Source organism: Haliaeetus leucocephalus, unplaced genomic scaffold (assembly GCF_000737465.1).
Source record: "Haliaeetus leucocephalus isolate CR32 unplaced genomic scaffold, Haliaeetus_leucocephalus-4.0 Scaffold915, whole genome shotgun sequence".
In the NCBI taxonomy this organism is placed as follows: domain Eukaryota; kingdom Metazoa; phylum Chordata; class Aves; order Accipitriformes; family Accipitridae; genus Haliaeetus; species Haliaeetus leucocephalus.
In genome coordinates, this window is record NW_010973351.1 from 4,563,516 (window position 1) to 4,576,541 (window position 13,026).

At 40.6% G+C, this 13,026-nt stretch overlaps 1 protein-coding gene across 1 annotated transcript in view; it reads left to right on the forward strand.

The window, feature by feature from the left end:
- The window catches only part of EPB41L4B (erythrocyte membrane protein band 4.1 like 4B), a 195,098-nt gene that overhangs the window by 160,725 nt on the left and 21,347 nt on the right, over nt 1-13,026 (forward strand). The window contains exons 24-26 of the mRNA XM_010583595.1: nt 3,027-3,131; nt 7,218-7,356; nt 7,764-7,841. Of these exons, the coding sequence (XP_010581897.1) occupies nt 3,027-3,131; nt 7,218-7,356; nt 7,764-7,841 (322 nt within the window). The remainder of the gene's footprint in view (nt 1-3,026; nt 3,132-7,217; nt 7,357-7,763; nt 7,842-13,026) is intronic.

The window sequence follows — 13,026 nt, forward strand, 5'->3', positions numbered from 1 at the left end:
AGCCTCTACGGGTGGAGGCATTGCCACTGCTCCTTTGCATTCAGAAGTAGCTTCAATTTACACCCTAGCTAACCTGCAGCTTCTTGAAATGTGCAATTAAATGGTGCTTGTGTCTTTCCCGGAGGCCTGATAAATAGTGGGAGAAGGGTAGTTGCTGCATCCAGCCTCTAATAAAAATGATGGTAAAATTTTATAATAAAGGGAAAGAGATTTTTGCTCTTAAATTTGTATTGCTTTTGCAAAATAAGCCAGTGGGATACTTTACTGGCGTGATACAAAATACAAGTAAAGTTTATCTGAGCAGTCACAATCACTGAAATAAGAGTAGGTGTGTCTAGTGTTACTGTATCTTGGCTTTTTATTTTTTATTGTTCACTTGAAAATTTGCATCATTCAGAGGAAAACAGTAAGTTTTTCATCTATTTGTTGGATTAAAGAATAGGTCCTGTTTGGTTCTCAAACACTTTTAATCACAGTTGAGTGAAATTTTTCAGGTGAAACTTTTTGAGATTAATTCAGACTTAGAACTTTAAAACATTTCATATATACAAATCAGTTTCATAACTTTGAAATCATTATAAACTGCTTTAGTTACAAAATTGCAGAATATATTTTCAAACAAAAATTTGATTTTGGCAACTGAAATATCTCCGTCGAAAGTCCCACATCCTCCCCTTTTTTTAAAAATTGAAAACACTGAGAATCAAAAGGGGACATATAGACTCTGTAAAATGAAACTTTTTAAAGGAACTGAAATTGTAATTTCAAATTTTCCTTTGTGTGAAAATATCTGATTTACTTTCATTACAGATTATAATGTTGTCTTGAAAAATGTGAAGTAGCTGTGAACTGGAAATAGATTTGTTACCAGCTTTGCTGTTCCACACTGCTGTTGCCTGAGCCCCTTGACAGTATTAGTGCATCGCTTGTTATCATTTTGAGGAACTTTTTTGTTATCATTTTGAGGAATTTTTCAAGTCACCTGTAGTTTATACCATTATTTTTGCTCCTGCTTTCACTGGGTTGATGAAAATGTTTAAAACTTGTAAGTACCCTCTTATAAAGGTATTGGAGAATTGTGAGGACTACTCTTTCAGAGCAAGAATTTCAGCTAATGTACTTCAGAGCTGAAAATAGTGGCATTGCACACATTCATACCCCTTGAGGATTCGACCATCCGATCCAGCTGTTAAATGGGTCTTAACATATTTATCCTGCTTATGTCAGAACTTGAACTGAAAATTAGTTTGGGTAAATTGAACTCGTAATTTGTCTTAGCTGTTGAAAGCTACCTTTGGTTGAGCAAGAAAGGAATAGCTAGAGCAGTCATCCACTCTGAAGCCCGACTTGATGAAAATGTCATTGGGGGCTTCCATCATGATGTTGATTCACAGATTTCCAGGTCAGACATACTGATTTCAAGATTAAAACAAAGTGCTTTGGGCTTTTTTCTTCTCTTATCCTCCCCTTATTTGCCAGCCTAACAAACTCAGCAAAAGGTCTGAAAATCTGGCTGAATTGTTCTGCATTAATCTCTTTGCGTATCTGAGATACAAATGACCGACCCTGAAACTGGAATTTGGGAAGGGGCAAATATGAATCTTGCTGCTATCTGTACTGAATTCTTGAAATTAATGGGATTAAAAAGTAGGGAAAAAGTTGACAAAAGTTGTTCCATGAGAAGTGGAACTAGTAGAGTCGCGTTTATGATTTATGTATGTCCTTTGTACTCTTATGCTTCCCATTGCTCCATCTTATGCTCTGTGACCTCCCCAAAGACTAAAAAACATAGGAAAACTGAAGATATAATCTGAAGCCTGTTACCATCCCAGTGGGCTCTGTTGTAGCTGGACAGAGGGTTCAGAAGTTATCAAAGAGAATTAATGAAGCTTAAAACCCGCAGGGGCATCAGAGGGAACCACAATTGTGACGATTCAATATGCTTCTCTTATTATGGCTTTAGAAGGCTAATACGATGCAAGTAAAGTCGAAAAATTCAATCTAAATTTATAATATTACAGACAGTATTGTGCCACTTCTGCCAGATGTGGAACGTACCTCAGTGCGTGAAGCAGTCCCACCAGCAATCAGCAGGGCTGCTTAAGTACTAACTTAGTATCTGATTTCGGATTAGATGGCAGAATACCATTTCACAAATTATTAATCAAGACTTTCAAATTCCTCTTTTAATGTTTGGAATATTTATTATGTTTACAGTGTTTGCAGTACACATATGGTATATTTAATCATAATGTGTTGCTTCAAATAAAAGTAGTATTTAAGATGATTCATGTGTTTTCATGCCACTCAGGCTCATGGTTGCAGTGGTTTCCTCCCAGCATCATGAAGGTCTTGTATTTAGTATTTATGCTATTTGTATTCAAGCGTTAGTTAACTCTACTGATCAATGGTTAAAGAGAAGATCCTTTTATCTGGGTCTCCTTATTCCCATTTCTATCCTCTGCTGGAGCCCTGCAGATGTATTTCACATTCATGAGCATCCGAAACATGTCTGAGTTTTGCCTTTTTTCTGACAAGTATCCTTTTCTTGGATCAAATCCATTAGTTATTTCCCTTGTGCTGCTCTTTCAAATGCAGAAGGATAACGTTTAATTTCAGGTAAAAACTATTTTAAGCAGAACAGGTTTCACGATTCCTCAAATAGTTTTTGTTAAAGGTATTTTTTGTAAAAAATATTTCTGACATGACTAAATTGCTGGGCTGTTATTAAAATATTGTATTTTGGAAACAGTGATATTTCCACGTGGTCTCTTACATAGGCTCTGTATTTATAATCGGTTGCTGCTTTTATAAATGGTATGCAATGCACAGGAGGGTGAGTTCGCACATCCTTTTCTGTTCATGCACACTGGCCTGTGAACTATAAATGGAACAAAAGGATGAACTTCAATGGGCACTTGCCACTTTGCAAGATAAATACGTGTTGATGAGTTAGAACTTTGTTGATATGCCTGGAGTACTTTAAATAAAGACTGTGCCACATATATTTTTCTTGTTATTTTTAGAAGTCCAGCTCCAGTGCGACCTGAAACTACGCCATCAACTGGCCCTACAGAAAAGCAAGAGATTAAAGTTTCTCGTGTGAGGAAGTTAACGAGGCAGTACAGTTTGTGAGTAACATATAGCATTATCCTTACGTTTTCGCCTGCCGCAGCTGAAAATGCAGGGGGATGCTAATTATTGCTCTAGCTGTGCCTTCTGAAAGGCATGAGTGCAATTACACGATAATGATCTTATACTGATACCGTTCCTTTCATCACTGAGAATCTTCAAGCTTTTAATATGAAATGAATTTGCCGTCCCTATGCGGCTGCTAACCCTCAGATTGCAAGCCCCTCTGCCTTTTTCTGAGCTTATAGGTTAGGAATTAAAAACCTCTTTTCCACATGAAATGTCCAAGACCTGGTGTGAGCTGGAGCAAGCTGCTCTCTCTGCTTAATTACAACCCCATTTGCGAAATGAAGAAAACAGTCCTTAGCTGTAGGGTGGTCAAGCTGTGCTGTCAGCCGTTCCCTCTCAGGAATTGCACCCTCTCTCTCTGATTTTGTCACATGCAGAAATTGCTGAGCCCGCTACAGCTACAGCCAGCAAAGTTAAGTCTCAGTCCTGGCAAGAGTGATCTGTGCCTATAGGGCTCTGGCATCCCACCTACACATAATTCATCTGATATGAGACTGTCTAGAGACGTGAGGTGCTGGAGAGATGTGGAAATCAGTTTGTTGGTTTGTCCTTCATATGAAAGGACAGACAAGGCCACTAGAAACTAGGGGAAAAAATGGACAACGTCAGCATAAACTTATTAGTACAAGAACACCAATGCCATAATGAAGAAAAAAATATGTATGCCTTTTATGCAGAATGGCAACTGTTAGTCCCTCCAGCAATTTAACATTCTAGTGTCACTAAATATATAGCAACATTAGCAAAAGTTTTCCTTCTCTCCAAAAGCATTCTAACAAATATTAATATGTAGTTATTTTCTGTCTCACTATTAAGAACACTGCCTTTTGTTATGGAAAAAAAGTAACAATCTACATCATCAAAACTGAAAAAATATTTAGGAGAAGTTTAGGTAGGAGCAGTTTCCCAAGGCCTGAATGAAGTCTCCTCACTCCCTCTGCCCAGCACAGCTCAGACAGCAGTGGGCTTTTCTTGAACGAGACCCCACTTCTACTGCTTCTTTTTCTACAAGACAGGGGAAGGAAATCTCCTACATATTTCAAGATGCATCTGATTTTTCCGATTTTTATATAATGCAGGGACTTGTAGGTAGCAGTCAGCAAAGGAAAAGGTTGTGACGCTGAGAGGACCGACTATTTGATGCGCTTCGTATGGCAGGTAGCGAACGGGATGCGGTGGCTGATTCTATTCTTTGAGCACAGCGATGTGTAAGGACAGGCAAGAAATTCATGTCCTGTGGCAGGTCTAGTTACAGGTTTTGTACACGCACTTGGAAAAGTTTTCCATTTAAGTTGTAACCTAAACAGGTTGTTAAACTTGGTCCTCAAACACTGCTACATGGCAAACAAAGAGAACAAGGTTATGCTGTGTAGACAATTTTGCTGTAAAGGATACCTCGGTGATGTTATGTATGCAGAAGCAGAAAATTTCCCATGGGACCATCGAAGTAAGGTAATAGGATAAGTTGGTGTTGAAGATAGCAAGGCTAGTGAGTTTTTAAGAGTCTGGGTGAAAAAAATTGCTCTAGGGTAGGTTAGGGCTGGAGAGGGTGTGTTTACCAATAAATAGAAGGTGACGGCCAAAGGAGGGGTGTAGGTAATAGGACATAGAATAATGAAAATAGGTATCTCAAGGGGGCATCCCTGAAGTAATAGCAAAATCGTCTATTACTAGATCATTCTTGTCTGAGAAAGTGTTTAGCCAACTTGTTCACAAAGGGCAAAGAGAAAATGTTTGGGCCAGAGACCAAGCACCTCCCTTTTCTGTACATGAACAGTCAGCCAGTCCCCCAGAGCTGCTGAGCACCTGCAGAACCCGTGGCCCGAGAACGGCACCGAGGAAAGGAGGAGAAGGTAAATGAAAATGAGTGAGAGGTTGTCCTAGAGAGAAGGGCAAGGATGCCAGGGGCTGTTGGGAGTAACAGTACCGCAGAGAATTCAGTAATGTCTGGGAAGAGCAGAACTTGGGAAGGCAAGAGCTGAAGTGACAAACAGCGCGGTGGGAGGCAAGTGGAATGGAAAGGAGACTAGAGGCAGGGTCACGCAGTGGAAAAGGCAATGGTGTTATTACACACATAGAGAGAAGCAACATTTAAACAGTATGTTTTAAAAAAAAAAGTATTTATGTATTCAGGAGTGAATTCTCAGGTTTTGATCGGTGAGTTTTTGAGGAACCAGTTTTGAGTATGTCTTGCCCCCACGTGGATTTTCAGTTGTCCAGTGTTAGGCATGAGGAACGGCGCATAAACACATCTAACCACAGGTGTCACCTATGCTATGGCCGTGTGTAGGGTCAAAGACTCCCTACTTAAAAATACAGGCTGTGATTTTGTAAAATTTTTTTTTTTGTAGACCCAAATTCTATCCACTTTAAATTATCTTGCGTCTGGAATGCGAATATGGGAAATGCAAAGAAATAGTGAAGGAGTATTGTGAAAGGAATCCAGTGAAGAAGGCGGATTCTCAGTCTTCTAGCTAGCGTGCTACTAGCTTGATGACTGATAAGACTGGACCCTAACCCTTAGCTTTGGTTCACAGACACTAAGAAACCTTTCTGAACTGGCAAGTTCTTGACAGTTTTCCGCTTCCCTGTATGCAACAGAGCAGCTTTACCCAGCAAGGATGCGGAGGGTGCCAGTGTATTCCTGCTGAGAGTGGGGAGCAAGGTCTGAGAAAATGTCAGCTGCGTGTTTCTGAAAGAGAGATTAACTAGGTCAACAGCCCAACTCTGGCTTGCTGCATTAATAAAACATCTATTGAACAGGTCCAAAAGATTTTGCATCTTCTTTCCAGCATAAAACCAGGGTATTGTACATGCTCTGGTGCTGAATTCTATCCTAGCCCAGAAGAAATAAAAAAATGAAGCATGGAAAAGATAATAGTAATCACCATAGCTTTATATCATAATAAAAAAACATTGTTATCACCCAAACAACCCACCATAAGGCTGTGTACCCTATATGTCATGTAGTTTTGAAGTACCGTGTCGCCCAGGCATGCTGCCTTCAAGTAGCACTAAAGCAAGTACAGTTCTGTTCTGGAAGTGTCTGTCAAACTGACATGGCAGGCTTCTGTGCACTGTGACTACCTAATTGGTAGTTAAAATTGGTGCCATTTTATGAGCAGAAATAATTTTTCTCATAATTTTTCCCCGTGCTTTAAACTGTCAAGCTGTAGTCTCTCCTTTTCACACATCATCCCCAGTAATAAAGCTTCTGTAGGCCAAATTGTGACTCTGTTTACCTCCATGCAATTGAATTAGCAGTTGGAAACATCCTGACTCAGGGCTGACAGATCCCAATGATTTGTAGTCAATGGGGCTCTACAAAAGTAAATGAAGGTATAATATTCTCCACTGGTTTTCGTTTAGCAATGACAGTAGGTGAGAGGGAAAGAGCTCAGCTTGACGTCCTAGAGCCCAAGGGAAGCATGCAACCTGGTTTTAAATAAAATGTTTTCTCTGTAGATGGAATAAATGGGACAGGAAAAAGATACCCTCTCAAGAATGTTTCTAAAGAGCTCCTTTTTGGAGTCAAAGTCCTTTAAAAACAGTTTGAAAACAATAGCACAGACTAGCTGCATAATGGGTGTCAAATCTCCTGCGGTCTAAAGCCAGTAAAGCAGTCAGTCCCACGGATGGATCTAACCAGATCTGTTCTTATCAACTGTCAACCGCCATAGAAAAGAATAAATGTTAAAGTAGAGTAATATCAAGTAAGTTCATTTATTCATATATACATACTCCACAGAAACACTACCTGCACATCATACCCATAAGATTTCCATTTGCAGATGAGACTTACCTAGCCAATCCACTTTTGAGGAATCTTTAAAGCTTAAAAAAAAATCTAATTTACTTGAAAAGTTAGCTGCATTACAGATGGAAGAGTAAACAGAACTTCACTCCAAAGCACTACAGCTGACATACAGGTTACCAGTGCCTCCTCCAGCACAAATACGGTCAAAATCCGGTGACTTTTTCTGATGAGAAGATCTGTCTGCTTTTATCAACTGCAGTGATGAAGATGACCTTCCTCCAGCACTGGCAGCAGCAGCGGCGGCATCAACACCTGTGTCTTCAGCATCTCCCGGGTCACAGAAAACGTGCACGCCACAGACGTCGGAAGGACAAACACAGGTTTCACCTGGTGGCAAGGTAATATGCAAAGAGAGGAGCTTATGTCAGCTGGGAGAACTGCAGATAACACGTTTTCCTTAGATGGAGTAATTCTACGTTTAGGAGTAGTTTTTAATGCAGAGTTTTAGTAATATGCTCAACCTGTTGTGTAAGGAAATATTTAGAGCCTGCTCCAAGACCCAGCTAAAATCAGTAATAGTTTTTCATCAACATTAGGAGGCAGCGGATCGGGATTAAATTAATATTTACCTTGATTTCAAAAGTGCATTCTTGCTGAGTAGCCATACTTAAAAAACGTGGTGTGAAATTTGAAATCCATTTGGCAATCTATGCTTCAAGGCATTAAAAAAACAAACCCAGAACAACCAACAGAATTACAGAAACGAAATGGTTTTTTCAATGCTGGGTTTCTTCTTTGCCTTTAGAGTTCTACAGATGCTGGAAGTACATTTGCTTTGGAGCCAGGTGACCTCCTGATGGATTTCACAGAGGCCACACCTATGGTAAATAGTTTCAGTTTGCAACCAGGAAAATGTAAAAGTTTTCAATAATTTGTCTGCAGCTAAAATGAATGGGATACTATGCAGTGTGTTGGATAGTACACAGGAATAAAGTAAGTTTCCTTGATGTTCAGTGATACTGAGCATCTGTCAAACTCGGCTCAGCATCTCTGAAAATCAGTCCATATCAACAAATATTATGGCTGATCTTCTGAATGCGATTTTTTTGTTGTTGTTGGATGACTTCTTGTTTCTCTCTCCTACCCGGGTATCTCTGCACCTTGCTGGACTGGTTTCACGAGCTTCTTTGTCCCTTTAACGTAGATTCCTAATGCGATCATAGATTTGCTTTTGGGAGTAGTCTGAAAAGTCCCTTCTTCTCCCCACAAATTTTGTTCAGACCTTACCCAATAGCCAATCCAAAGACATGTACCTGCACTTTCATGTTTCATTAGCAGAGTGCTTTGCTTCACTTTAAGGCAAAATAATCTACAACATGTTGATTATTAACTTCTTTTTTTAGAGGTACGTGATTTGTATTTTTGCTTGAAAGCCAAGGAGAGGTGCTGATCCCACTGAAGTCAAAATGCCTCTTGACTTCAGTGATCTCAGGCTTTCACCTCAGCTTCCCAGCAGATCACTGGAAGGATCACAGTATGATCCTTAACTATCTCCAAGTCATTCTGCATTGCAAATAGCTCTAATGCCAGATAGCTCCTCTGCTGTCCAAAGCCACTTTTGCTGTCTTCGAGAAACCATATTTAAAGCATCTAAAAAGCATGACAGGGACAGCACTACATTTTTGGCATAAACATTTTTTGTCTTAAGGTACTTCTGTCCTGGGCGTCGCTTTCACCGCACAGTTAAGTACTAGTTTACGGTATTGGAAAGGTGCTGGGGGGATGTACCTTTTGCTTCAGAGACAGTTTGGTACCTCTCTGTAAATAACCGCTCGTGTCCCATTACCAGTGGATGCAGGCTTCCCTTGCAAGTCCGAGGAACTGAAGGCTTATCCCTGTTCGGCCCCTTGCGGCTCGCAAAAGGGCTGTGAATATTCAGCTGTGGCTTTTTGGCTCCAGAGGCGTGTTGAGGTGGGCACGAGGGGTGCTGTGCCTAGAGGCTTGCCAGGTTTGACGCGGGGGACCGCGTGGGAGCTGGGGAGCAGCTGGGACTGTCACTGGTATACTGCAGCTTGGGAGTGGACACCAGCCCTAGGAGGACAGATTGTTTCTTCGCAAAGTCCTTGAGGGCACTCGGTGGTCCCTGTGTAAGTTCAATAAGCACGTTCTTTACCTTCCATCCAAGTGCTGTCGGCACCCGCCTTGTTCCCGCTGACGACCTTCTTCTCATTGCCCTTCAGCCTGGTCAGCTGAACAGTCTTTGTGCCCCGAGACTTTTATACTGCCGATGCTGAATCTCTGAACTGCAGCAAAATTGAAATTTAAGGGGCCCTCTAGCTCCTGGAGCCCCTGGGTCTCCTTGGTGGGAGAACCGTTCCAGCGCTAGCAGCTGCAACGAGAGCACAGCGCTTACTGCTCCTACATCTACCATATACCAGGGACCTGCTTTTGCACCTGAAAATATCATTGCAGACCGAAGAGCGTCTACGAAAATAAGGTTTACCTGGAATCTCCTTGAAGTGCCAGGTGATGAAAACTATCCCATTCCAAAAAGTGATAGGAAGAGATGTATTTAAGCTGAACAACACACACAGCTCCCCCAGCCCGCCCTGTACAGTTCTGCGGGAAGGGAAAATGAAAAGGGAGCAAAGTAAAGAGAGAAAGAGGCGCAGCGTTCTGCAGCCTTTGTTTGTACTTTGGGTTGACAAGTTCAGGCAGACCGAAACCGAAACTACCCAAAAGGATATTGCAGCAAGGTAGCTGTTGGTCTCTTCCCAGGTTACAACTGATAGAAGAAGACGAAACGGCCTCAAGCTGCGCCAGGGAAGGTTTAGATTGACTATTAGGAAAAATTTCTGCACTGAAAGGGTTGTCAAGCATTGGAACAGGCTGCCCAGGGAAGTGGTTGAGTCACCATCCCTGGAGGTATTTAAAAGACATGTAGATGTGGTGCTTAGGGACATGGGTTAGTGGTGGACTTGGCAGTGCTAGGTTAACAGTTGGACTCAGTTCTACGATTCCATGCTTCTATATAGGTTAGATTGTCCCTCTCTGTATTAATAACATGTTTGTGGCTAAACCGTAAGTAGCTATCCTTTGGAGTTTACTAATAGATTTCTTATTCTAAAAAACATTATACCATATCTTACTGTATTAATCAGAATTTTAAAAAAATGAGTCATGGAGACTTTAGCAACTGACCTGCTCTAGATAACATAGGTTTGGGATTTTTTTCCATTTAATAGAAGTCAGCATTACACACTTTTCCTTCTCCAGCTGTGGATACAGGCTTTTTTCCCTAAATATTTTACCCAGTCATGCTTTCCCCTTTCCTACCCCACCATCCGCTGACATAATTTATCACGCTGTACGTTCATAAACTAACCTTCCATGACTTTCTTGGTTTTAATATTTCGGAGAGCATGTACTGCACAGCATCAATCAACCCTTTTTGTTTTGTTTAATGTCTGCAAAGGTCAGCTTGTTCTCTACAGAGCAGTTACTGTTTACAGACTTTTCTCTGCAGTTTCACTGGCTGCTCTCAATTGAGGTTTGAATGAAAAGTTTACTCTTCAGGGGAAGAGGCTCCAAACAAAAGCGAGCTAAGGGGAAATGCGTAACTTTGAGCCAGTCTGATTATTTAATAATTCTGTTGTGATAACATGTGCTGTCATTTGAGGGTGAAGATCATGTACAGCTGAGCGTCGTGTTGCTGTCAAGTTAGCAGTGGTGTGCTGGGTTTGCATGGAATGTCCTGGCCCTGATTTGGGGTATTTGCCTGAGGTGATAGGGCTGGAAGTTCAGGTTCCTACATAGTTAGGGGGGTTCCTGCAGAGGGGCATTCAAACAGCTGTCTTGTCTTTGTCATCTGGACTAGAGAGACTAAGGCACCTAAATTGGACACCTAAAATCAATTTTTTTTTATTTATTTTGGTCATGATATATGCTGCCAAACTTCCCCAGTTCCCTGGAGAGCTGTTAATCTGAAGCAGTTTCAGACAGTCTCCCTTCTCTTCTATAACATTACTGGTAGAGAGTGATTAATAGTCACTGACTCAGCTGCATGATCTTTGTTGTTTGATGTCTAATCATTGATGCTTCTTGATGGCCTTGGGTTTTATCCATGTTTTGCTGCTGTTGCCTGTACAGTGGAAGCTTTAATACATGCTGAGAGTTACAGTTCGAAGTGGAGCTCACAAAACCAAATTAACTTATAAAAATGGAAGGATTAGTGGATGGATTGGATTAATAGAATTCATCCAGGCTGCCATGCAGGGATCAGAGCAGTCAAATTTGTCTACTCGGTCAGCCTGGAGGAGCTACTGTGATATATACAAGAACCAGCTGATGGTCACTTAGTCACCAATACTTAGACAGCCAGTAACAGCAGGGCAATTGTGAGGCAGACTGATTTCAGGAAATCATTTTGCAGGAAAAAGAATCTGCATTTACTAACGCAGATTGCCTAGAAGGCAAGGTATCCTTTTGTGCTCTGCACTCCTCAAACTACACGGTTTATGCCCACTTGTATTCATTTTTCAAGTAAATCCTACAATTAATTAACTACAATGCATTACTCGCTGTCCTTAAAATCATTGTAGCATGTGCAGAAGAAAATCCCTCTCTTTTTATACCATTCCATGGTGACATTGAGCACTGTACCTGGCTTGTATGTAAACAAGATTCAATCCCTCCTGCTTCTGTGTTTCAGAAAAGAACTGGATTTTTTAAAAAAAATACAGCATTATGTATGAAGAACTATAGTAGCACATTATGAGCATTCTTATTGTGGTTTATTAAAATGAATTTTATCAGTGTAGTAGGCTCTTTCTGCCACCAGTCTCTCTCTCCCCTTCCCCCTCCCCGCGTTTCTAGCTTTTATGGAACTGGAAATCAAAGCTTGAGCTTCAAGCTCTTGTGTTCCAGCTTACAATCAGTATGATTTGTGACATGGCTATGAATGCAGAGCTTTCTTGTTTAATCACAGAAAGCTCAGTCCTAAGACCCTGAGAAGGTACCAGCTGCTGCGCCACACTGACAAATACCTTCTCGACCAAGAGAGCTGGTTGTGCAAAGACGGTGTGCGCAAACTTTGGTTTGACCCAATGGAGTAGGATAAAAAGAAATAAGAATGAAGAGTTTTATTTACAAAATGTAGCTATTCCTAAACCTGGACTAAAGTTTATAATGCAAGGTGGGTGAGCTAGGACTAAATCATGATCACATCTGAAGAGATAACAGAGAGCACCGATTTATAGCTGGCTGTATACTTGCAAACTATAGGTGTTCTTTTTTCATGCTGTAGCAAGTGAGTAAATTTCTAGAGCTTCACCTGCCATCTATTGGTGGAAAACGGGAAGTACAAAATTATTTGCCTTTTGAAGACTTGAGATGCAACATTTAAGGGGTATAAATTATGGGTATGATAGTTTAAAAATGAAAAATAATTGGTCTTCAGTGTAAAACTAGATATTTTTATTTCGGATTAGTTGGAAACACATATTTCTATTTCAGTAATAGCATTACTAGCGTATGCAATCCTATTCATTGAAAGCAATCTCACTGAGGCTGAAAGAGTACAGAATTTGATGCATTAGCATCTACCATTTTGGAAATAAAGTGAAGGTAACCAGGTCAAAAGCCAGTTATCTCAGGGTGAAATTGTGAGAAGTATTAGCATCTCGATGGAGGTGACGAAACATCCTGGCAAACTCTCAGTAGGTAGTTATAGTGAGCAACGGGTAGTGAATAGAGGAGAATGAGTAAAGAATCTTTTAATTCCACTCCCCTTTAATGTTTGTTATATTGGTAGAGAAGAGTTGGTTGGATTTTAGTTGCTAAAATCTCATGACAATTTTGCAAGGTTGCAATAAGCCAAATAGCAGAGTAGGAAATGAGTTCAGTATTTCTTGCCTTCATTTCGAAGAACTTTTCACTTACAGTGCAAAGCAGTTTTTCAGTGGAAGACAGGCAAAGGTATCAAACTCTGATACCTCCATAACCAGTCCTTTTGGCATTGAATTCTAAACAAAAGTGGCTATAATGGAATTACGGACTAATATTTAATA